Source organism: Kogia breviceps, chromosome 1 (genome assembly GCF_026419965.1).
Source record: "Kogia breviceps isolate mKogBre1 chromosome 1, mKogBre1 haplotype 1, whole genome shotgun sequence".
Classification (NCBI taxonomy): domain Eukaryota; kingdom Metazoa; phylum Chordata; class Mammalia; order Artiodactyla; family Physeteridae; genus Kogia; species Kogia breviceps.
In genome coordinates this window covers 126,548,717-126,575,546 of record NC_081310.1, presented here as the reverse complement: position 1 = coordinate 126,575,546, position 26,830 = coordinate 126,548,717, and the positions used below count along the sequence as shown (strand labels likewise).

General features: G+C 35.4%; 1 protein-coding gene across 1 annotated transcript in view; it reads right to left on the bottom strand.

Moving 5' to 3' along the window:
- Window positions 1–26,830, bottom strand: part of COL24A1 (collagen type XXIV alpha 1 chain) — a 395,634-nt gene that overhangs the window by 251,890 nt on the left and 116,914 nt on the right. Inside the window, exons 15-19 of the mRNA XM_059061755.2 lie at window positions 18,158–18,211; window positions 18,037–18,081; window positions 17,735–17,788; window positions 17,408–17,461; window positions 12,943–12,996 (exon numbers count right to left, since the gene is read on the bottom strand). Of these exons, the coding sequence (XP_058917738.1) occupies window positions 12,943–12,996; window positions 17,408–17,461; window positions 17,735–17,788; window positions 18,037–18,081; window positions 18,158–18,211 (261 nt within the window). The remainder of the gene's footprint in view (window positions 1–12,942; window positions 12,997–17,407; window positions 17,462–17,734; window positions 17,789–18,036; window positions 18,082–18,157; window positions 18,212–26,830) is intronic.

The following is a 26,830-nucleotide window of genomic DNA, read 5'->3' as shown; positions in this document are numbered from 1 at the left end:
CCTACGACGTCTTCATCTTTGATCAAGCAACCATGCTTCTCAGAAGTCTTTCTTAACTCCCTCCACCCCTGAGGTTCCTTCATCACACAATTTGTTACCAACTCAAACGTATCATGATCTGTGAAGCCTTTCATAGTTCCTCTTAGTCAAAATCAGTAGCTTGTTCATTTATATTCCTACAGAACTCTGTTAAAATGGCTGTTTAGTACTTATTGCACTAATATTATAATTATGGATGTGTTTATTCCAATATAATGTGAGCTCATGTAGAAAAAGGAATGTCTCTTACTCATCTTTATACCTCCAACATTTACCCTAACATGTTGCTGGAGACAATTCTCCATAATCTCTTGAATTTCTGCACATTATGCAAATGAGGTACTTACCATTTCTCATACCAGTCTCTTTTCAGGGAATTTTGTATAGTAAACATAGAGATAGTGTCTCCCCGTATAGCAAAAGGCAGGAACACTTACTGTCCATATAATAATGTCTTTTTCTGGAACCCATTATTTTTTATAGCTGTCCATTATAAAAGATTCAGCTTCCCTAAGCTCCAAGTTCTTCTTATGAAATGCAACCCACTGTATAAACAAAGGTCATCCAGCTCTCTTCATATCACCCTCTGAAAACTGAAGCTCAGCGAGTCAGTGCAGAAGTGTTGATACTACAGAAACTATTGCTGAGAGTAATAAACTATTGTTTGTCTCTATCCCAGGAGTCTTGTGTCTTCTACCAGAATCTTTGAAACTGTCAGGCTAACTTGTTGGCTTGCAAACAGGATAAAATCTCAGATCCTTCACAGTCCCTGACGGTTCAGGTCATGAGGACGGGATACTGATGCAGACATAGCTTTCTGTAAGAGGAAGTATGAGGGCTTCACCAGATGATAACAGGATATGAGGAGAGTTAATGGGAATTGGCAGTGAATTTGACCAAATTGTGCAGTCAACCAGGCAATAAATCGTCCCCCACTTTATTGCCTGCTAAAAGGAGGAACTGGGAAAGATGGCTGTAGACCAAGTACAGGGAACAGGAAGCATCTTCAAAGACAGTTGCCCTAGTCGTTGCTAACTCTCCTCTGGATGGAAAGATTTCCTCCTCAATCTGGTGAGCAGCCTCAGCTCTACCTCACTGTAACAAAAGTACTAAGTACTATTATTAACAGTAACTAATAGTACTAAGATTCATCCTAGGTTGGCAGAAGATTCCATCCCCTTTCAGATAACAGTTATAGAGACTGCCACTTATACTGAGTATGAAAGGATAAATATTTGTGACTGTTATGGACAGAAACCAGGCAAATCAATAAAACTTTGGCTGGTTTACTTGGGAGATGAAGGGGAAGATTCCATATTTTTTTCCAGAATACGACTGTGGTATTAGGCCTGACTACCTAGCTACTGAATACTGTGCCTCTGATATAGCTTAGAATCAAAGGCCTTATGCAATTTGGCAAGAGTCTACTTTTATAACCTTATCTGTCACTCTAAACCAACACAAGAAATCTGCATCAGCTAGCTAGCTTTATTCACTGTCTGTAAATCCACCAAGCATATTACCTAGATGTCTAGCTCTGCTCATGTGATTTACCCTGCTTGGATTGCTCTCCCCTTTTCCTGCCCTTTATTCATCAACAATCTAATTCAAGATCCATCTTTTCCAAGACCCCTTCCCTAATCCTTCTATCTTATGTTAACCCTCTGTACTAACACTGAACTATAATAACTATTTACTTCTCACATGATGCCATTACCATTATTAACAGTATATGTATATATCTTGTCTTTCTCAAGCAGGCTGTAAATTTCCCCCAATTATGGATAACACATTCTTTTTGTATATATCCCACAGTGTTCACTAGGCACAGCCTTGCATGCTGTAGGAACTCAAGAAACAATTATTTATTGACTGATTTAATCACGTTTTCTTTCAGCACTACTTTTTGAGTAACAACTAAAAACACCAAATTACTCAACCAAACTCACTTGATAAAAGATACCAAAGATGTAATTGGTTTAAGTGAAGGGAATCCATTAGCACCAAGATCTACTCAACTAATGTAGCTAGCCACAGGCAGTCTCCTTCCACTTAAGTTTACTTAAGTGCTAAAATGGACATTTAGAAGCAGCCTTCACTTATGAGCAGACTCTCCAAATAAACTTTGGTCTTTGTCTCTAATGAAGACCACCATGGTGGAAAAAGAGGACCCACTGCTTGGTCACTTCTGGTATCTCTGTGATTAGTGGTCTCAGCTCATTTTTACAGTAAACAACTGGTCCCATTTACCAAGAACATCATCTAAAATTCAACTATTTGGCAATCTCTGTAGCCCAGGGAGGTTAAGGGCTGAATCAACAAACATTCTAACTATCCTGCTACCACATTTGAAGGTGGTTTGCTGCCAGAACTTGGAGGAAGCATGGGGTTAGTGCTAAAATTGATACTACTATGCTTAAAGAAATAGAAAAGAGTCCTGTACAGCATTCTTCATATGTTTTTCTTAAAAACAAAGAAAGACTATGGAAAATTTTTTAATCTTATGTTTTAAAGTACCATGAGACACCTCTAATATTTACAGTTCTGTAAAGAGCTAAATGCACAGGTATATTTACTTCTTTGTTACAGCAATTTAATAATGCACCTAGAATAAGCAAGAAAACAACCTTGAAGTGACATTTGTTCAGATGGTCTTTAATGATGAACAATTCTCTTCAATGCCAATGGCAAACAACTTAGCATTTACAACAAAAACTTCAGAGTGCTTTGCTTTTACTAACTCTTATGAAGATTTGAATTTCCAAACTAGAAAGCACTAGCAAGAAATATTGGCCAGTCTTGTCCTGCCTTATTGGTAGTGTAGGTGACTACTTGTATGATATGATTAATTTGAGAAGTATCAAAGTTTCTAATCAACCACAAATTTTTCCCTGCCCACTAAATGACACTCATAACTTATGAGTGTCATAACACTGCATAACTTTCAGGTTTCTGTTTAGTGTTGAAATGTAAATATCCTTGAGAGGGAATTATATTGCAGTTAGCTGTTAACCAGTTACCGATGGGAGCGAAATATATTTATCAGATCTTTCTCTAAAAACAGGTGTTGATAAGAAGGGTAAATTATGGAAAGAAAAAGAGACACTGGTTGTTTGAAATAGACAAGAGCTCATACCCAACAGGGAGAGAATATAGAAAGGAGAGACCAGAGACCTCAGGAAAGAAATTCTTTGACTGTTTTATAATTTTCTCTGAGAACTCAACTGATTCTAGATTATTAAAGAATGACCTGATTTTTTATTTTTAATTTTAACAAACCTAATTAATCTTGATGTCTGGAAGAAAGACAGACAGTGGAGGCTCTGACATAGTCTGAATTTAGTATTAATTTCTTGAATATAAGCTCCTTAAAGCCAGGACTTAATCTCACTCACCATCGTTTTGTGCTTTTGGTGATTCACATAAAATAGGTATCTCTAGAAGACCTCCTGAGAACTGGATTTTCTAAAAAGGAGCCAAAAAGGCAGGGATACTCCTATCGTCAGGTGGACCTTTGGTTCTAAGGATCAGCCAATCACTCACAACTACATGATGGCCAATCACATTGTGTGTGGAGAGCATATCAGAGATTAGTGCCATCATTTAAGATCTAAAATATGTATGGGTGGTGGTCTCTATCATAGCACTGTTTAATTTGTCCGACTGGCCCCTACAGAAATCAGTTTTATTCTGGAGATAACTGTAGACTACCACAGCCCCAAATGCAGCTGCTGTGTCAGATGTATTATCACCAAAGCAGATGACTAAGGCCCTTCCCTTGCATGGTGTGTAGTCACTGATTTGGCAAATGCATCCTTTTAATTTGTTTTAAAAGAGAGATTTAAAACATTTACATTCATGTGGGCCCCTTTCAATCTGGCAGTATCAGCAGTTCATTTTTACAGAGCTAGACACATATTTTAGTTAAAAGTGTGCCTTTCCTCTCTTTAGAGGTTTAACTATCACCACTAACTAGAGAATTACAGAATGCCTGATCCACAAGCATGGAACCTCATAAAGCATAGTATCCCTACACTGAAGGAGGTATAAGAGTGAGCCCATGACATGATCCACTGGTCTTAATCCACCTTGCGCCATCTAGAGGTAGCCAGTCTCACAGAACCCTGGAACTGCCTTCTAAAGTTATAACTGAAGAACCAGCTCAGAGGAAACAATATGAAAGGATGGAGTACCACCCTTTGGGATACAGTGTATTTATTAAATCAGAGACCTCCATATGATGCTTTGTCCCTAATAGGAAGGATATATGAGTCCCAAACCAAGAAGTAGAAGCAGGTGTGGTCCTATCTGCCATCACTTCCAATAACACAGTACATTTTGTGCGTTCTGTCTCCACAACCTTGGACTCTTCAGGGTTGGAGATCCTGATACCCAAAGGGGCTCTCTCTTGACAGGAGGCACATCAAAGGTCCTAACAAACTAAAAGTTACAGCTGCTACCAGGACACTTTAGACTTCTTATGACAAGATATGAGCAAACAAAAAGAGGAGTCACCAAACTGGCATGGTTAAATGACTCTGAAAAACAAAAGGAAGAAAGACTGCTTTATACAAAAAAGGCAGGAAGGAATACACATGAAACACAGGTGATACAATCAACACATCTTGGAACTGACCTACAGTCATGAAGGTTTAGGTTATACTACCAGATAAGTCACCAAGACCTACTGAGGAGGCAGCTGAGGGTGAGGGGAATTTAAAATGGATAGTGAAGGAGGGAGAAATAAGTACTATTTGTGGCCCCAAAGCAGCTGGGTAGACAACAGCCACAGTCCATCCCATTAAAACAGACAGATCAATCAAACCAAAAATAAGTGAAGATACAGCAAAAAAGTAAAGAACATAATCAATAAGGAAGAGCAAGTCACTATATACTGAACTTCACATCTGATAATAAAAATATACCTTTTTGTCAAGTTCATATTGAACAGTCACAAAAAGGGATCATATATTAGGTCACAAAGAAAAAATCAGACTGCTAAGTTCCATAAAACAGAACAACAGTTTATGATAACAGGGTAATGAAACCAGGAATTAATAACAAAATCAAAATCAACAGGCTCTCCCACTTGGAAATTTTAAAACACTTTCTTAAATAACTCTTGGGTTAAGAGGGAGATACAAGCTGAAATTACAAAATACCTAAAAAATAATAGTAATAAAAATACTCAATACCAGAATACATGGGATACATTTAAAGCAATGATCAGAGGGAAAGGCATGGCCCTTAATAGTTTTAGGAATAAAAATAAAAATTAAATTCCCAACTCAAAAAGAAAAAGAACAACATAAACCAAAAGAATCTCAAGAAAATAATGGAGATACAAACAGAAACTAATTATGTAAAGAAAAGAAAAAGAGAAGACAATAAATTTAAATTTCAGGGTCTTTTGGTGAAAAAAATTAACATACTAGACCAACTGAATTGAGCCTAATCAAGAGAAAAAAAGAGAAAACACAAATATAAAAAATTTAACAAATTTTAAATAGCACACGAGAGAGAATTCTTAAAACAAAGTTTAAAAATCATGAGACTATTTTACAGATTTATATGGAAGTAAATTTTAAAACTTAGGTGAAACAGCTAATTTTCTAAGAAAACAATTTAACAAAGCTAACCCCTTTAGAGATAAAAAGCTTAATTCTAAGCAGGCTAGTTTTCACAGAAGCAACACAGAAAGGTACCAAGAAACTACTCCACAAAAAAGCATCAATTCCAGATGGTTTCACAGGAAAATTCCACCAAAGCCTCACAGGTAAGATAATCCCAGTATTCCATAAATTATTCCAGAGCACTAAAAACTAAGAAGACTTTCCATGTATTTTGATGAAATGAATATAACACTGATATCTAAACCTGATGAAGTACCAAAAAAAGAAAGAATATTATAGGCAAATATCACTTAGAAATACTGATGCAGAAGTACTAATGAATATTAGTATCATTAGTATTATATTAGGAAAATGTGCCATGATAAAGTAGAATTTTTTCAAGAATGCAATAGAAAAGTCATATAGAAATAGTCAATGTACAGAAATTATATAGAAATAGTTATTATATACAAAATAGTTAATAGAAAATCCATTACTATAATATACCAATAAATATATCTAAAAAGACATATATAATTATCTCTATACATGTTGAAAATATAGCAAATAAACTGACTCTCTCTATATATTTGACAAACTATAAAAATGATTCCTGATTTAAAAAACACTCAGGAGATAGGAATTGATGATATTTCTTAACATGATAAAATATGTGTATATTTTGATTTTAATTTAGCATTTACTTCATGAGAAATCATTATAGTATTTCCACTTAAATGAGGAACAAGACAAGGATGCACACTACTTCCAACTCTTCAGCATTGTACTAGAGGTATTACAATGCGACTAGACAAGAGAACTAAATTAGAGGTATGGGAACTGACAAAAAAAGTTTGAAAATTACATGAGAGTACATCTACAAAACTTTAGAAAATCAATGGTAAAACTTTAGAAAATCAATGGTAAAAATAAAAATGGTAAAAAAGAAAAGAAATCAATGGTAAAAAAAAGACAATAAACCATTAAAGCAGGATGTAAAATTAACATTCAGAAATCAATAATCTTCATATACATACAGAAACCTGTTAGAGAATACAATGGTATAGAAAAATCCCATTTATAATAGCAACAAAAAAATAGTTAGGAACAAATTTAATGAGACATGTACAAAAACCTATATGAGGAAAACTTTAAAACATTCCTGAAAAACACAAAAGCAGACTTGAACAAATGAAAGACATCCATTGTTCTTTAAGAGGATGACTCAATATCATAAAAATGTCACTGCTCCCTAAATTAATTCATAAATGTAAGTCAAACCTAATAAAATATTTGCAAACCATATATCTAATAAAGGGTTAATATCCAAAATATATAAAGAACTCATACAACTCAACATCAAAAAAATACAATCTGGTTAAAAATTGGGCAGGATCTGAATAGACATATTTCCAAAGAGACATACAGATGGCCAACAGGTACATGAAAAGATGCTCAGCATCCCTAATCATCAGGGAAATGCAAATCAAAACCACAATGAGATGTCACCTCATATCTGTTAAAATAGCTATTATCAAAAAGACAAGAAATAGGGCTTCCCTGGTGGCACAGTGGTTGCAAGTCTGCCTGCCGATGCAGGGGACACAGGTTCGTGCCCTGGTCTGGGAAGATTCCCACATGCCGTGGAGCAGCCAGGCCCGTGGGCCATGGCCACTGAGCCTGCACGTCTGGAGCCTGTGCTCCGCAATGGGAGAGGCCGCAACGGTGAGAGGCCCGCGTACTGCCAAAAAATAAAAAAAAGACAAGAAATAGCAAGTGTTGGCAAGAATGTGGAAAAGGGAACACCTGTGTGCACTGTTGGTGGTTATATAAATTGGTACAGCCGCTAAGGAAAACAGTAAGAAGCGTCCCCCAAAATTAAAAATAGAACTACCATATGATCCAGAAATTCCACTTCTTGGTATTTACCTGAAGAAAATGAAAACACTAACTCTGTAAGATATATGCACCCCCATGTTCATTGCAGCATTATTCACAATAGCCAAGGTATGGAAACAACTTAAATGTTCTTCGACAGATGAATGTATAAAGAAAATGTGAATATCACTATATCATATCTATATATATCATATATATATCTCACAAATGTGATAAATACACACAAACACACTGGAATATTATTCAGCTATAAAAAAGAATGAAATCTTGTCATTTGCAACAATGTGAACGAATCTGGAGGGCATTAAGCTAAGTGAAATAAGCCAGACAGAGAAAGACAAATATTGTATGTTATTACTTATATGTGGAATCTAAAAAAAGTCAATTTTACAGAAACAGATAATACAATGGTGGTTGCCAGGGGCTGTGGGGTGAGGAAATAGGGTGATGGAGGTCAAAGGATACAAATGTTCAGTTATAAGAAGAGTAAGTTCTGAGGATCTAATGTACAGCAACATTACTATAGTTAAAAAATATGTATTATATACTTGAAGGTTGCTAAGAGTACATCTTAACCATTCTCACCACAAAAAATTTATTGCACAGCAAAGGAAACCATAAACAAAATAAAAAGGCAACCCTCAGAATGGGAGAAAATATTTGCAGATGAAGCAACTGACAAGGGATTAATCTCTAAAATACACAAACAGCTCATGCAGCTCAATAACAAAAAAAACCTCAGCCCAATCAAAAAAATGGATGGAAGATCTAAATAGACATTTCTCCAAAGAAGACATACAGATGGCCAAAAAGCACATGAAAAGATGCTCAATATAACTAGTTATTAGAGAAATGCAAATCAAAACTACAATGAGGTATCACCTCACACCGGTTAGAATGGCCATCATCAAAAAATCTGTAAACAGCAAATGCTGGAGAGGGTGTGGAGAAAATGGAACCCTTCTACACTATTGGCTGGAATGTAAATTGATACAACCACTATGGAGAACAGTATGGAGGTTCCTTAAAAAACTAAAAATAGAGCTACCAAATGATCCAGCAATCCCACTTCTGGGCATATATCTGGAGAAAACTGTAATTAGAAAACATACATGCACCCCAATGTTCATTGCAGCACTATTTACAATAGCCAGAACATGGAAGCAACCTAAATGTCCATCTACATACGGATGAATGGACAAAGATGTGGTACAAATATACAATGGAAAATTACTCAGTCATTAAAAAGAACAAAATATGCCAGTTGCAGTGACAGGGATGGACCTAGAGACTGTCATACTGAGGGCAGTTAAGTCAGAGAAGGACAAATATCGTATGATATCGCTTATATGTGGAATCTGAAAACATGGTACAAATGAACTTATTTACAAAACAGAAATAGAGTCACAGGTGTAGAAAACAATCTTATGGTTACCTGAGGGAAAAGTGGGGAGGCATAAACTGGGAGATTGGGATTGACATATACACATTACTATATGTAAAACATAATTCATAAGGACCTACTGTATAGCACAGGGAAAAATGGTGGATATATATATATAACTGATTCACTTTGCTGTACACTTGAAACTAATGGAACATTGTAAATCAACTATACCCCAATAAGATTTTTTTTTAATTTAAAAGAATTAACTATGTGAGGTGATAGATGTGTTATCTTGATCTTGGTAATAATTCCACAATGTATATCAAATCATCAAATTGTATACTTTTATATATGCAATTATATTGGTTGATTATTCTCACTTATTTCTCAATAAAGTTAAAAATACCATAAAGCTTCTATCATTAAAATAATGTGACAATTGCACAGGAATAGACAACCATTCAAGTGAAATAGAAAACAAAGTCCAGACATAGACTCAATAACCATGGAAATTTACTATATGATAGGGGTGGCATCTTAAAGTCACTGAAGCAAAGACAAATTGCTTAACAAATGGTTCTGGGACAACTGATAAGCCATTTAGGAAAAGATAAAATTAAACATATATATCACAATAGTCACAATAAAAAAACTCCAAGTAATTTGTTCAAGGTACTCAGGCTAACTCCTCAATTCTCATTCAGAAGATATCCCCAAAGCACTGTACTTTCCAGATATTAACTTAGGCCTTTCATCACCCAATAATTAACAAAAGCTATCACAGAAGTATATACCTAGGACCATCATTTTGGCCTCTAATAGGATTACTTTTACTGGATTGTACTTTGACATTATGATAGCAATCTATACTCAAATATGGAAATCACACAATACCATGAATTGTTGCCCTTCTTTTGTACAAGTGATATGTTTTTATCCAAGGGAGAAGAAAAGCATATAACTGACCACTGTTTCATTGTTTTGCCCAGTAGAAAGTCGAGACTCAAGTATGCAATTTGGTTCTAATGAACTGTATGGAACTCTGTGGCTGTATTTTAGGGAAAAGGTTTTTCAGTCTCAGCTGAGTTTTTAACGCAAGTCAGAAATTGTTACTAGTCCCTGGTTCCCTTCCCTGCTTAGAACTCTTCGAGCACCCTCCTTCTGCATGCACACTTTCTCCCACTCTTGGGATTTAGTCTCCTACTTACAGAGAACACAGACTCTATTCTATTTGACCTCTTTCAACATCTTTTTCCTTTTAAAACAAATCCCTACACTTGTGCTATGCATAACTTACTTATTCTTGATCTTCCTTGCTTATTAGAGAAATGCACTGACATCTGTGAATTTCCCTCTAAGTGCTGCTTTAGGTACAATATTAGATTTTACAGTGATTTGTTACTTAATTCTAAATATTTTCTAATTTCCATTGTGATTTTTTTCTTCTCATGATGTTTTTAAGTTACCAAAGTTTATTTTACTGCTCTTAATACTGTCAATTTAAAACTTAATTGCACTGTAAACAGAGAATATAGCCTTCTGGAGTTGAGAGTCCAGGTGTAGTATTTTCAAACCTTGTTTTATAAAGCCTAAATTATTTCATTTATTACAATTGCATCATCTAATACCTTTATGCGGATGACTATACAAACATGTATCTCTAGTTCACTCTTTTGTGTGTCAGGTCTACAATTTTCTATATACTTATGAGACTAATTTCCTGTATGTCCTATAGGCACTTCAGCCCTAACAAAATCAAAACCAAAGCATTATCTCCACCCACCCTGAGTAACCTCCTCCTTCTTTTTTATTCTCTATTTTTAGAATGGTGATCTACATTCTACATAACTGTTCAAGCAAAAATTATTAAATTTGTCTTTTATTCCTCTCTCACACAAGCTGAATGAACTGAACTGAGTGATGCAACTGCTGTGAATTATATGTCCTAATTATTTCTTGAAGCCACCCTTTCCTCTCTATTATTACAGGCCCTCATCATTAATCCCCTGGCCTTGCATTACACTCCCAAGCAGCCTTAGTCTGGTCATCTCTCCCTCTCTCCTTCTCTTTTATCTTTACTCCTTCTACCGCTTATATGTTGAAATGCATGTCTGATAAGTTCATTCCTTTGATTAAAAATCTTTGATCACTGTCTACAGGATAAAGTCAAAATATAGCACAACATATAAGATCCTTTACGTGAGAAAATTCATCTACTGTGCAAGTAGAAACTTTTCAGGCTTAATATACTGTTAAACATGCTATTTTAAATTCTTAGACATACAATTCTATTAAAAGCCTAATGTAAAGAAGTATTTAAATAGAGCTGTTGCTTCATATATGATATCCTACATATTACATTCTTATGATCAAGAAGAAGTTATGATCTTTGGATTAGGCCCCATTTCCCAAAACAACCTGGCACCAATTATTGAGAGAATACAGGTTACATCTTTAGCCCCATCAAAAAATTTAAAATAGGTGAGGAAGAATAGGCATAGGTTAGGGCTTACTACCTTGCAGGAGTTAAAGACAATGAGGTAATGTTTTGAATCATGACTGCAAATCATAAAATCTCAAAGGCAACAGAGGAAAAAACATTTTGGAAAATTAAATTTTTGGAAAATTAAGTAATAAGTAAAAACATGGCCCATGCATCCTTTAACCTGGCTTTATACAAAAGAAGAAAATGATCCAAAACCATGCTGATAACAAGGAGGTGACACAGTCCTTCCTAGGACACATACCATCTGTAACTACAATTATAACAGAATAATCCATGTTCATAAAATTAACCTTTAAAGATAATAAAAGATAAATTAGGTTCTGTATCCTCAGTATGAGAACACAGGTAAATATGATTCATTCCAGGAAGGTTTTCATGACAAATGATTAAATGAATGTAGGCTCATAAAAGAGATAAACTTAAATTAATATGTTAATTACTACTTTGTCTGTTAATAATCATTTTTATTACTCAAAACAATTTCCTTCTTCCAAGAATGATGACATCAATACATCGCCGTATTTTACCTCCTATTACCTCTCTATTATTAAAAGTAGATACAATGTAGTTTTTTAGATTTTTGAACTATCAACATCCAATACGTTTTTAAATTAGACAATAAGTAAGATCAGGTATTTGCTAAAGAAATCAGCCAACCCCAAAAGACAGCTGTGGAATAAGAAATAGACCTTCGAGTTTACAAAGAGAGGGAGAAAGCACCAGGACGGTACTATTCCTAGAAACTCTGCCTACTGCTTTGACACTATGGGGACTTTATTGCTCTGATTTATTTATTGTGAAGCCAAATTCACTTTCTCACTGTTAATGCTGCATCTATGACTATCGATCAGATGTGAATGTGTATTTATATGTTTATGAATGCATATGTTTTGGTTTATATTTTTGAACTAGGGTAAGCTTCAGAAGCTTTATCTCTATGTAGTATATGTTTGACTCATAAAATGATTTTCTTTTGTAAAAACTTAAATGTTTCATCTCAGAAGCTCATGTCCTATGTAGTCTTAAGAAAAGAAAAAGCCTCTCTACATCAAGCATTAAGCCAAAGTAAGAATTTCAAATATACAAGCAAATCTGATATATGTGCTACAGACTTAATTGTATTTGTTCTAGAATATGAGATCCAAATGATAATATGCATATTAAAAAATTGGAAGCATTCTGCATTAAAAAGTCAATGGCGTTTAGGTCCTGAAATTTGATTTCAAGCTCCAAGCATGTGTTATTAGTAGTCGTTGTGCAGAACAAATAAATCAGCTGTGACCTAACCAGGACTATAATGTAGCTAATACCTTTTCTGTTTTCTAGAGATCACTGTTGCATATCTCCTGACATAACAGAAAAAATTTAGTCCAAACTATTTCCAAAGATATAAACTTTAAAGAGAATCTTTCTTAAACCTATTATGTAAAGCATGTTTTACTAATCAAGTTTAATTTCTATATTTATTTAAATCAATTATATTCCCACCAACATTTTACCTCTGGTCCTCGAGAGCCAGATGGTCCTTGGGGTCCTGGGTTACCTGTTTGGCCCTAAAACGTAGGGGTGGGTGGGAGAAATCAAAGTATAAACATTAATTTAATAAATATGATTTAAAAAGGAAACATATGGTAAGCAAAAAGCACTAAATATATTATGCCACACAAAGTTGTAATGACTTTCTGGCAAACAAAACTCAATATATAATAATATGCCAAAGTTTTAATGACTATTCAGAAAGACTTAATTTATAACCATCATCATTGTAGAAAACTTACTATATAGAGATATGTGTCCATATATATTATATATATATATATATATATATATATATAATATATATATATTTAACTCCTAAATGTTAGGGCTACAAACTAATTAATGGAAGTCAAATCAAGGAAAAAAATTGTGTGTGTGGGTATGTGTTACCCAGAGATAAGACAGTAAACTTCGTCTTAATGAAGTAGGGAACTCTAGATGAAGAATTGTTTCCATAAATAGCCAGGGTCCTCTGATTGTCTCTGAAAATTTATTTCTCCTTTGATAACTATAAGGGCCCTGATTTTGTAATTAAGAATCACCTGGATTTAAATCCTTGTTGCTTAATCTCTCTCAGCCTCAGTTTTCTCACCAATAAAACAGGAATAATAACAACAGTAGTAACATTCTTACAGAGTCATTGTAAGGATTAAATGAGACAATAAATTTATAAGTGTTAAGCACAGTGCCTAGCACATAGAAAGTACTCATTAAATGTTAATCAATTTTATAACCATTAATCCTTCCCTTCACATCCTCTCTCCTCTCCTGGATGATACCTAGAATTCCTAGATTGCTTTAATCCTTTAGCTAAACTTCTGAGGATTCAGTTTCAATAACTCTGTAGCCATTTTCTGACATTCAGGCTAACAATGTGAAATCAGGGCTGAGGAAGAAGGTCCGAAGAAAGAGAAGTGGGTAAAAGCTTGCTACTAGAGAGGGCTTGTGATGCTCTCAAGAGAGGAAACTACAGAACAGGGAAGGCCAGTAGTCTGATACCCTTGTTTTCATAAAAAATATTGAATTCATTATTTCTGTCATGTTAAATTTCCACGTGAGCTTTAAATTTGACTTAAATAGGTCTCAGAATACATAAAATTGCTTGCATTTCTTATACATAAAATTTTATGTATAATATGGGTTTATCCACTTTCCAAGAAGTAAAGCACAGTTTTCCATATGTACTAAATTCAGTCTCGTAGAGTGCTAGAGTATCTGGACTTAAACAGTACACAGTACAACTATTGCAATCTCATCTAGAGAAAAGTAATAAAGAATTATGCAGAAGTTCACTGAAGTTCCCCTAAATAAACAAAATTATAATCCATCATACTCCATCATAATCAGTATCTAAGGGAGTCAAATTCTTAAAATTAATATTACCTCCAAGAGATAGAGATGAAGTTCTCACTGAGGCCCTCTAGTGGCAAAATCTAAACAAGACACTAAATTTACAAGCTTGAGGAAAAATCAGCATACACTACTAGGCCTTTGTTTTCAGAAAAGTTGATTGACAACCTGATATTTAAAAACATAAATTGTGGAATAATTTTATTCATCCTTCAGAAAAAATTTTCATTTTGAAAAACTTCAATGGCAAGTTTCCTTGAATGTCAATTCTCCTTTATAAAAACTGAGTTTTCAAGTAACTTTTAGAGAATTGAATAATGATTAAAAATAAACTTCTACAAATGACAGCAACTTCTAGCTAAAAAAAAATGGAAAGGACATAATTGTATTTATTTTCTCTTTTTAAAAAAATAATATTTCTTAACAACTTCAGATTGGTAGTTTCCTCTAGTTTTTAAATACTTGCAGGGTAAAAGCCACCCTATCCCAGAATGTTAAAAACCTTCTGGATCAGGACATTCTTTTATCTTGAAAACATTCTTTTATGTTATAACTTAGATCCATTTGGAAACAGTATCAGTGACACCAACATTTTAGATAACAGAAAACCAAAAGTAGGAGATATTAAATAAGAAAGACATTCTTATGACTCTGGCATTCTTTGCATGATAGTAAACAAATGATTTAGATAGGCACTAACTTGTATAATTTATTTTTAATATGATTACTGATATTGTGTACATAATTTTTCATTAAACAGGTGTCTCCTTCCATAACGAGGCAAGTCAAACAACTACAATTTTTTCTAACAATAAGATAGAAACAAGTGATAAATAAAGTGAAAGTCTAAAGGCAAGGCCATCTCATAAATATTAATTCATAAGTCTCTATCCTATCTTCAGTTCAAAGTATGTATATTTTGAAGATTTTCTTAAACAACAAATAAAAAGTAGCCAACTGTTTCCTACCAAACTAATCCCTGCTGACATTAAAATATTTTTATTAGAATAGTACAAAAAAGGTATAACACGAGCAAGCAAAAGCCTCATGTTCACCATGTCATGTTCCCTGCATCACTGACTTAAAGAACCACATTAGAGTTTCTGGTGATTCCAGGAAAAAAAAAAAATGTAAGGTTTTAAGACAATGTGCTAAAGGTAAAACAGGCTGTCTTCACTTTAGCTAAGACTAGAGCAACATTGGTAAGCATTGTTACTAAGAGAGGATTAAAGAGTCACAGAGCTGCAAGGAACCTTACATATGATATAGCCTGACTCTCATTTTAAACACGAGAAACTGGATACACCATGGTACCATGGTGGTTAAATGTCCAAGGTCACAGCAGGTCAGTGTCAGGGCTGGAACTAAAATCTACATGTTATTCAGACCACCGATTCCCCCTCTCCCACCCCAATAAACATGTTATCAATATAAATTGAATCAAAGAGTAAGGAAGACATTAAAAACGTTTACCTTATATAAGCATGATATTTGACTCTGGTTTTCTCAAGTAATTAATTACAAAGCATAAGAGAATAATATCAATTATTTATTACTTAGTATTGACCTTAGAAAATGTGTCATACCATTTCCTTTTATTGTTATCAAAAGTTAGAAAATCCTCACATTAGAAAAAAATGAAAATATAAGATATAAGAAGGGTCAATCACTGCAGATATTGAAAGTCCCTTTTATGTGGTTTAGAATCATCCTCGAAAAATAGAAGCTTTTTGTTAGCTTGACCTATACTCGTGCCCCTTCTGAGATTCAACACCACGGCAAAAGTCTGGGTAGATGGCTGACTGAGTGAAAACTAGTTAAAGCAAAACTCAACACCATGTCATTAGATAAACAGATGCCAACAATTGTTCTTTGGATTAAATAATTCCAGGGAAATGTATATGAAATGCTGTCACTGTTAGAAGTCATAAAGAATGCTGTATGTAAAGTTATGTAACTTAATGCTGCTTCCTTTGATACAAAAATGAACAATCCAAAGATAAGAGGGTGGAGTTAGAGGGAACATGATGAATTGCTTGGAATTGCTTGCACTCTTTTATAATGTTATAAAAACTGAGTTTTTATAACGATTTTAGATATAAAATCATAATAAATTATGATTTTATATCTAATTTTTTGTATCTGCAATCACCTTCACAGAGTTGTAATCAATATTAAAACCCTGAAACAATCTTAAAACATTAAAGCCTAAAACACTATGGCACAGTGGCTAAGTGCATGGGCTCTGACATATGTGATTTCCTAGGTTTTTTCCTAGGTTTTCCCAGGTGGCTACTAACTAACTATGGGACCTTGGGCAAGTTATTTAACTCTCTGTGTCTCAGTTTCCCTAATTGGTAAAATAGGAATAATAATAGTCCCAACTTTATATGATTGTTTTAAGGATTAAATTAGACATATAGACCTTAGAAGAGCACCTGGCACTTTGTAAGCGCTCAGTAAATGTTAGCTATACTTATTATTATGATTTTTAATATGCATATAAATACCTTTAACTCATGTTTTAACCATTTTCATTTAAATGTTTTTAATTATTCAGTAACTTTAGTTTTATAGTTTCTTGGGCTTCAAGTTAACTACAATACATGGTATCCTTTTATTTCAATTAATTGATGGTCAAAAGTTAAAAAAAGACAAGAAACTAGAATATTGGGGCCCAGAAGAGAGTGTGACTTGCTATTTTTTCTTCCAAATGTTTCCTTAATGAAACAGATATCTGGATAAATTAAAATATTATTTAAGGTGCCTTATATTTTCTGACTTAAAATCTACTGCTAAGTGTAAATACTGTAGATCAACCAAGATCTTTAAGGCTCACAGAAATTTGGCTTTGGCCTGGGATGGGGTGGGGTGAGGAGGATGAGATCCAATAATCTATGGAATGTGAGCTAAAAACTTCAAGGATTAGCTATATTCTAGAAGTGGAGAGAAAACGCCATACTGGTAGGCTTACATCCTACTTCTTACATTCCACAAACAACAACAGGTATCCAGACTCATGCCATAGTGTGTACTCCATGAATCAGAAAGAGCAAACCAAAAGTTCAAACCTACTGAAGGTCCCGGCTTTCCTCTCATCCCTGGTGCTCCAGGAAAACCCCTAGCGCCCTAAAAGAAAAGAACAGTACAGTGAAGAGAAAAACTATTATACGACAGAAGGCAGCTATGCCTCTATTTACAAATTACTAAAAAAATTCATGGAATTATTCTAAAATAATTGAGAAAACTGTTTTAAACAAGACTTGTAAAACCATATTGATACCATATCCTAAAAAAAATAATCAATGATTAAAATAATGAGTATTCCTTTCTTTTTAAAGAATTTATACATTTTCACTGGCTTTTGTTGTATTTATATAAAATTAACGGTAAAAACATTACCTTGTCTCCAGGATACCCTGGTTCTCCTGGCTCTCCTACAATGCCTTGTTCACCCTGGAGAGCACAATTTCACGTGAAGACACTTAAGCAATGCAAATGTGGCAATATTATAAGAAGGCAAATACTAGTTATACAAGAGTAATTTCTCTATTTTTCCTACTTCTGAGAAATATTATATAATTGATAGTACAGATTAGATCCCATATTTTTTAAAACAAGTATTTTTATAAGTTGTGTGGATTCAAAAGAAAAGTAAATGTGATAAGAAATCATCTCTATGACAATGTAAATATTTAAATCACCTTATCACCTTTGATTCCAGGTAGGCCCTTATTCCCCGAAAGACCCTAAAAAAGAAAGTGATACTTTGTGACATCATAGAAAAATCAAAGTGAAATATCCATTATAAAAATAGAAACATACCATTTGGCCAGGGATTCCAGAAGGTCCAACTGGTCCCATAGGGCCAACACTGCCCTGAAAAGCAATAAGAAAGAAAGGCATCCTTGAGCACCCAACTAGAATTAAAAAGAGATCATGGTAAACTTAATTAATCCAGAATGGTTCATCTCACTAAGCTCCCACACATGCCTTATTCTTCAACAACTTCTTTTCCTTTTCACATTTATAAATCACGCCAATCATTCAAATTTTAATGAGGTCTATCCTGTTTCCTGAAGCCTACTCATACTGATCTTGTCCATGAGCCTCCTTCCCTTCCTTGAGCTCCTATAATACTTACTACCCACAGCATTCATTTTGAAGTATTTCTCCAGAGAGATAATATCTTGATGATAGGGGAAATATTTTAGTGCCATGTTCCCAGGAAGTATTCAATAAATACTTCATTGGATTGTCTTAGGTTTTCCTTTCACCCGTTTATTCAGCAAACATTTTTGGGCAGTTCTATGTGCCAAGCATTCCAATGATTTTATTTCATGATTTACAACTTGCAGACAATAAAATTTACCATAATTTTAGGGAACTGAGTAGTAAACAAAAGGCTCTGCTCTTCTGGGTTTCTCTCATTCATTCATCATTTAGTATTTATTGAGCATAATATGTATCAAACATTGTAGTGTTGTACAGTAGTGTTGAGGAAACAAACATGAAAGAGACATAGACACCAATGTCAAGGTTTTCAATTTAATGTTCCAAAGCAAGATTACTCAAAAACACTAACTACCACTATCATCTCCTGCGAGCAACAGAGCTAGAAAAACTTCTTCAATATGTCATCTTAGAATGTAAAGTACAACTATAAGAGTTTTTGAAAAATTTTAAAAAATAGTGGAAATCTCTTGACTGTTTGGAGCCCACTAAATTTTTGTGTTACTGATGCCTTCATTTTCCTTCTTTCTCTTGCAACCTCTCTGTGCCTGGCTAACATATCATCCTTCATCTTCAAATACCGAGTTGCTTTAAACCTCCATTTCATGCTTTCCAAATGTTAAGGAACTTTTAAAGGTGTATTTGCAACAATGATGAAAATGTTGCCCTTTTTTAGTTGTAATCCAAATTTCTTAGGATGGCATCCCAGGCCCTTACTACTAGTTTTCCATCAACCCTTTCAGTCTCATGTCCTTCCATTCGTTGCTACTCCCCTTTGACTTCTTCCTTCTCCAAACCCAACATTCTAGATACAGTGGGCTGTGTTCTAGCCTCTGAACATACTCTCCCTTACCACATGCTCCAACCCTTTGAAGATACAGTTAGCACTACTGGAATGTCCTTCTACTTACAGTACTGAGTATACTGTCCTGTTTTGGTTTTTTGTTTTCTTTTTCTGTTTTCCTAATCAGTGCATTACGTGAGAGCAGAAGCATGTTTTATTCATTTTTTTATATCTCTGACCCAACATCATAACTGGCACATAATAGTTTTGAAATAAACTATGGAATGAACACTGGAAGAAGTAATCAACTTCAAAAATAAATTTAAAACAGCGATTTCCAGAGGTCTACATCCTGACATAACAGCGCATTTCTTTTTTTTTTTTTTTTTTCCCCGGTATGCGGGCCTCACACTGTTGGTGGCCTCTCCCGTTGCGGAGTGCAGGCTCCGGAAGCACAGGCTCAGTGGCCATGGGTCACGGGCCCAGCCGCTCCGCGGCATGTGGGATCTTCCCGGACCGGGGCACGAACCCGTGTCCCCTGCATTGGCAGGCGGATTCTCAACCACTGTGCCACCAGGGAAGCCCAACAGCGCATTTCTAATAGTCCACATTTATATACTACAAATTTCAGAATGGAAAATATGACATCTTTACTTTCGGGTGAGTCTTAAAGTCTGTGAAATATAACTACGATATATTTCCAACATGTGTAAGCCTGAAATACATGAGACAGCGAGAGGCAGAGTAATACTTTCCAACTTAATGAACAGATATGCAGTATTAATACATCACTGACAAATTCTATCAAAAGGAAATAATTATTCCTATAATTACAGTGGCTACTTTATTCAAAGTTCATAGCTTTAAAACTTATGATAGTTTAAAAATTACAGGACTCTTCCCTCCAGAGACTGGTAGAGTACGGCGGGAAGCTTTAAAGCAGCTTCATGCCAGGCCTAACCCCAGATTTTCTGATTTGATTCCTCCCCAGTGAGGCCCAGCATTGGTTCAAGATTCCCACGTGATTCCATTGCAGGCTGAGAATCTAAGTCTAAGCAAAATGACCTTGAAGTCCTTTCACAGAGGACCAGAGAGAAGGTTGGAAAAGGACCAAATATTCTGAAGCCCTGGTCTATAGTGTGTAAGTATATGTTTCTTTGTATGATTTTGTCTATTTAGGTTTGCTTTTACCATTTGTCCTAGGGTTCTGACTGTTCGTTTTTTGTTGTTGTTGTTTTCTTCTTATGAGTGTGTGTGTATGTTTATTTGTGTGATTGTCTGTTTAGTTTTGCTTTTACCATTTGGTTTGGGGTTCTATTGTTCGTGCATTTTTCTTTTTTTTTTTTTTTTCCCTCTTTTTTCTTCCTTTTCTTCCAACCCATGTGGGTGGCAGGGTCTTGGTGCTCCAGCCAGGTGTCAGGTCTGAGTCTCCAAGGTGGGAGAACCGAGTCCAGGACACTGGACCACCAGAGACCTCCTGGCCCCAAGTAATATCACTCGGTGAGAGCTCTCCCAGAGATCTCTGTCTAAACACTAAGACCCAGCTCCACCCAACGGCCAGAAAGCTCCAGTGCTGGATGCACCACGCCAAACAACCAACAAGACCAGAACACAACCCCACCCACTAGCAGAGAGGCCACCTAAAGTCATACTAAGTCCACAGATACCCCAAAATTCACCACTAGACTTGGCCCTGCCCACCAGAAGAAGAACAAGATACAGCCCCACCCACCAGAATACAGGGACCAGTTCCCTCTGCAAGGAAGCCTACACAAACCACTGAACCAACCTCACAACTAGGGGGCAGACACCAAAAACAACAGAAACTAGAACCTGCAGCCTGTGAAAAGGAGACACCCAATATTGTAAGTTAAACAAAATGAGAAGAAAGAGACATATGCAGCAAATGAAGGAGCAAGGTAAAAACCCACCAGATCAAACATATGAAGAGGAAATAGGTAGTCTACTGAAAAATGAATTCAGAGTAATGAAAGTAAAGATGATCCAAAATCTTGGAAGTAGAATGGAGAAAATACAAAAAACGTTTAACAAGGACCTAGAAGAATTAAAGTGCAAACAAACAATGATGAACAACAAAATAAATGAAATTAAAAATTCTCTAGAAGGAATCAATAGCAGAATAACTGAGGCAGAAGACCAGATAAGTGACCCGGAAGATAAAATTGTGGACATAACTACCGCAGAGCAGAATAAAGAAAAAAGAATGAAAAAGAATTGAGGACAGTCTCAGAGATCTCTGGCAACATTATATGCACCAACATTCGAATTATAGGGGTCACAGAAGAAGAAGAGAAAAAGAAAGGGTCTGAGAAAATATTTGAGGAGAGTACACTTGCAAACTTCCTTAACAGAGGAAAGGAAATAGTCGATCAAGTCCAGGAAGTGCAGAGAGTCCCAAACAGGAGAAATCCAAGGAGAAACATGGCAACACACATATTAATCACACTATCAAAAACTAAATACAAAGAAAAGATATTAAAAGCGACAAGGCACAAGCAAAAAAGAATATACAAGGGAATTCCCATAAGGTTAACAGCCGAACTTTCAGCAACAACTCCTCAAGCCAGCAGGGAGTGGCGGGACATATTTAAAGTGACAAAAGGGAAAAACCTACAACCAAGATTACTCTACCCAGCAGGGATTTCATTCAGATTCAACGGAGAAATTAAAACCTTTACTAACAAGCAAAAGTTAAGAGCACCACCAAACCAGTTTTACAACAAATGCTAAAGGAACTTCTCTAGGTGGTAAACACAAGAGAAGGAAAAGACAAACAAAAACAAACCCAAAACAATTAAGAAAATGGTAATAGGAACATACATATTGATAATTACCTTAAATGTAAATGGTTTAATTGCTCCAACCAAAACACACTGACTGGCTGAATGGATACAAAAACAAGACCCAAATATATGCTGTCTACAAGAAACCGACTTGAGTCCTAGGGACACATACAGACTGAAAGTGAAGGGATGGAAAAAGATATTCCATGCAAATGGAAATCAAAAGAAAGTTGGAGTAGCAATACTCATATCAGACAAAATAGACTTTAAAATAAAGACTGTTATAAAGAACAAAGTAGGATATGACATAATTATCAAGGAATCAGTCCAAGAAGAGATATAACAATTATGAATATTTATGCACCCAACATAGGAGCACCTCAATACATAAGGCAAATGCTAACAGCCATAAAAGGGGAAATCAACAGTAACACTGTAATAGAAGGGGACTTTAACACCCCATTTCCACCAATGGACAGATCATCCAAAATGAAAATAAATAAGGAAACACAAGCTTTAAATGTTACACTAGACCAGATGGACTTAATTGATATTTATAGGACATTCTACCAAAAACAACAGAATACACTTTCTTCTCAAGTGCTCAAGGAACATTCTCCAGGATACATCATATGTTGGGTCACAAAATGAGCTTTGGTACATTTAAGAAAATTGAAATTGTATAAAGTATCTTTTCCTACAACAACACAATTACAGGAAGAAAACTGTAAATAATACAAACCCATCCATGCTAAACAATACACTACTAAATAGCCAAGAAATGACTGAAGAAATCAAAGAGGATATCAAAAAACACCTAGAAACAAATGACAATGAAACCATGACGGCCCAAAACCTATGGGATGCAGCAAAAGCAGTTCTAAGAGAGACGTTTAGAGCTATACAATCCTACCTCAGGAAACAAGAAACACCTCAAATAAACAACCTCACCCTACACCTAAAGCAATTAGAGAAAGAAGAACAAAGAAAACCTAAAGGCAATAGAAGGAAAGAAGTCATAACGATCAGATCAGAAATAAATGAAAAAGAAATGAAGGAAACAATAGCAAATTCAATAAAACTAAAAGCTGGATATTTGAGAAGATAAACAAAATTGATAAACCATTAGCCAGAAAAGTGAGAACACTCAAATCAACAAAATTAGAAATGAAAAAGCAGAAGTAAGAACTGACTCTGCAGAAATACAAAGGATCATGAAAGATCCTTTCAACTCTATTCAACTCTTATTCAACTCTATGCCAATAAAATGGACAACCTGGAAGAAATTCACAAATTCTTAGAAAAGCACAACCTTCCAAGACTGAACCTGGAAGAAATAGAAAATATAAACAGACCAATCTCAAGCACTGTAATTGAGACTATGACTAAAAATCTTCCAACAAACAAAAGCCCAGGACAAGACAGATTCACAGGCGAATTCTATCAAACATTCAGGGAAGAGCTATCACCTATCCTTCTCAAAGTATTCCAAAATATAGCAGAGGGAGGAACACTCCCAAACTCATTGTACGAGGCCACCAGTACTCTGATACCAAAATCATATAAAGATGTCACAAAAAAGAAAACTACAGGCTAATACCACTGATGAACATAGATGCAAAAATCCTCAACAAAATACTAGCAAACATAATCCAACAGCACATTAAAAGGATTGTACACCATGATCAAGTGGGGTTTATCCCAGGAATGCAAGGATTCTTCAGTATATGCTAATCAATCAATGTGATACACCATATTAACAAATTGAAGGAGAAAAACCATATGATCATCTCAATAGATGCAGAAAAAGCTTTTGACACAATTCAACACACATTTATGATAAAAACTCCAGAAAGTAGGCACAGAGGGAAGCTAACTCAACATAATAAAGGTCATATATGACAAACCCACAAGCAACATCATTCTCAATGGTGAAAAACTGAAACCATTTCCACTAAAATCAGGAACAAGACAAGGTTGTCCACTCTCACCACTATTATTCAATATAGTTTTGGAAGTTTTAGCCACAGCAATCAGAGAAGAAAACAAAATAAAAAGAATCCAAAATGGAAAAGAAGAAGTAAAACTGTCATTTTTTTGCAGATGACATGATACTGTACATAGAAAATCCTAAAGATGCTACCAGAAGACTACTAGAGCTAATCAATGAATTTGGTAAAGTAGCAGGATACAAAATTAATGCACAGAAATCTCTTGCATCCCTATACAGTAATGATGAAAAATCTGAAAGAGAAAATAAGGAAACACTCCCATTTACCATTGCAACAAAAAGAATGAAATACCTAGGAATAAACCTACATAAGGAGACAGAAGACCTGTATGCAGAAAACTATAAGACACTGATGAAAGAAATTAAAGACAAGACAAACAGATGGAAAGATATACCACGTTCTTGGATTAGAAGAATCAATACTGTGAAAATGACTATAGTACCCAAAGCAATCTACAGGTTCAATGCAATCCCTATCAAACTACCAATGGCAATTTTCACAGAACTAGAACGAAAAATTTCACAATTTGTATGGAAACACACAAGACCTCGAAGAGCCAAAGTAACCTTGAGAAAGAAAAACGGAGCTGGAGGAAACAGGCTCCCAGACTTCAGACTATACTACAAAGTTACAGTAATCAAGACAGTATGGTATTGGCACAAAAACAGAAATATAGATCAGTGGAACAGGATAGAAAGCCCAGAGATAAACCCACGCACATATGGTCAACTAATCTATGACAAAGGAGGCAAGAATATACAATGGAGAAAAGACAGCCTCTTCAATAAGTGGTGCTAGGAAAACTAGACAGCGACATGCAAAAGAATGAAATTAGAATACTTCCTAACACCATACACCAAAATAAACTCAAAATGGATTAAAGACCTAAATGTAAGGCCGGACACTATAAAACTCTTAGAGGAAAACACAGGCAGAGCACTCTATAACATAAATCACAACAAGATCCTTTCTGACCCACCTCCTAGAGAAATGGAAATACAAATACAAATAAACAAATGGGACCTAATGAAACTTAAAAGCTTTTGCCAGCAAAGGAAACCATAAACAAGATGAAAAGACAACCCTCAGAATGGGAGAAAATATTTGCAAATAAAGCAACTGATAAAGGATTAATCTCCAAAATATACAAGCAGCTCATACAGACCAATACCGAAAAACAAACAACCCAATCCAAATATAGGGATAAGACCTAAATAGACATTTCTCCAAAGAAGACATAGAGATGGCCAACAAACACATGAAGGATGCTCAACAGCACTAATCATTAGAGAAATGCAAATCAAAACCACAATGAGGTATCACCTCACACCAGTCAGAATGGCCATTATCAAAAAATCTACAAACAGTAAATGCTGGAGAGGGTGCAGAGAAAAGGGAACCCTCTTGCACTGTTGGTGGCAATGTAAACTAACACAGCCACTATGGAGAGCAGTATGGAGGTTCCTTAAAAAACTAAAAATAGAACTACCATATGACCTAGCAATCCCTCTACCCTGAGAAAACCATAATTCAAGAAGAGTCATGTACCAAAATGTTCATTGCAGCACTATTTACAACAGCCAGGACATGGAAGCAACCTAAGTCTCCATCAACAGATGAATGAATAAACAAGATGTGGCACATATATACAATGGAATACTACACAGTCATAAAGAGAAACGAAATTGAGTTATTTGTAGTGAGGTGGATGGACCTAGAGTCTGTCATACAGAGTGAAGTAAGTCAGAAAGAGAAAAACAAATTCAGTGTGCTAACACATATATATGGAATCTAAAAAAAAAATGGTTCTGAGGGACCTCGGGGCAGGATAGAAATAAAGATGCAGATGTAGGGAATGGACTTGAGGACAAAGGGTGGGGGAAGGGTAAGCTGGGACAAAGTGAGAGAGTAGCACTGACATATATACACTACCAAATGTAAAACAGATAGCTAGTGGGAAGCAGCCTCATAGCACAGGGAGATCATCTCGGTGCTCTCTGACCACCTAGAGGGGTTGCATAGGGAGCGTGGAAGGGAGGAGCAAGAGGGAGGGGATATGTGGATATATGTATACATAAAGCTGATTCACTTTGTTATACAGCAGAAACTAACACAGCATTGTAAACCAATTATGCTCCAATAAAGATGTTAAAAAAATACAACAAACATCTGTGTGGAAATTATACAGCAACAATTCATGTCAGGAATGGAATGGAATATCTTAAAAACAAACAAACATTTCTTTATTGTCCTGTTTTTTCTATACACAATATCCTAAATTTTTGTTTCAGTTAATATATTACTGTGCATAGTGGCATGTTCAGAGGAATGTACTTTGTATGCACAATATGCTATTTTACTTTTTAGTGACTCAGAAAGAAAAATCACAAAATGGTAAGTTTCAGGAGGTATCAAAAAACATATTCAGGGTGGAGTCAAGATGGTGGTGTGGGAAGTCACAGAGATCGTGTCTCCCCACAACTAGGGTACCTGCTGGATGCTGGTGGTGCACCCTGACGTCCAAGGAGATTGGTGGAACCGCCAAGTGAACCAGTAGGATTTGGTGGGACTGAGGGGGCAGTAGAAGTGGAGGCTGGAAAGGACTGGTGCCCCTAGGGTTGGCTGAGAGTGGGGAGGGGTTCCCATGCCTGGAGGGACCCTTTGG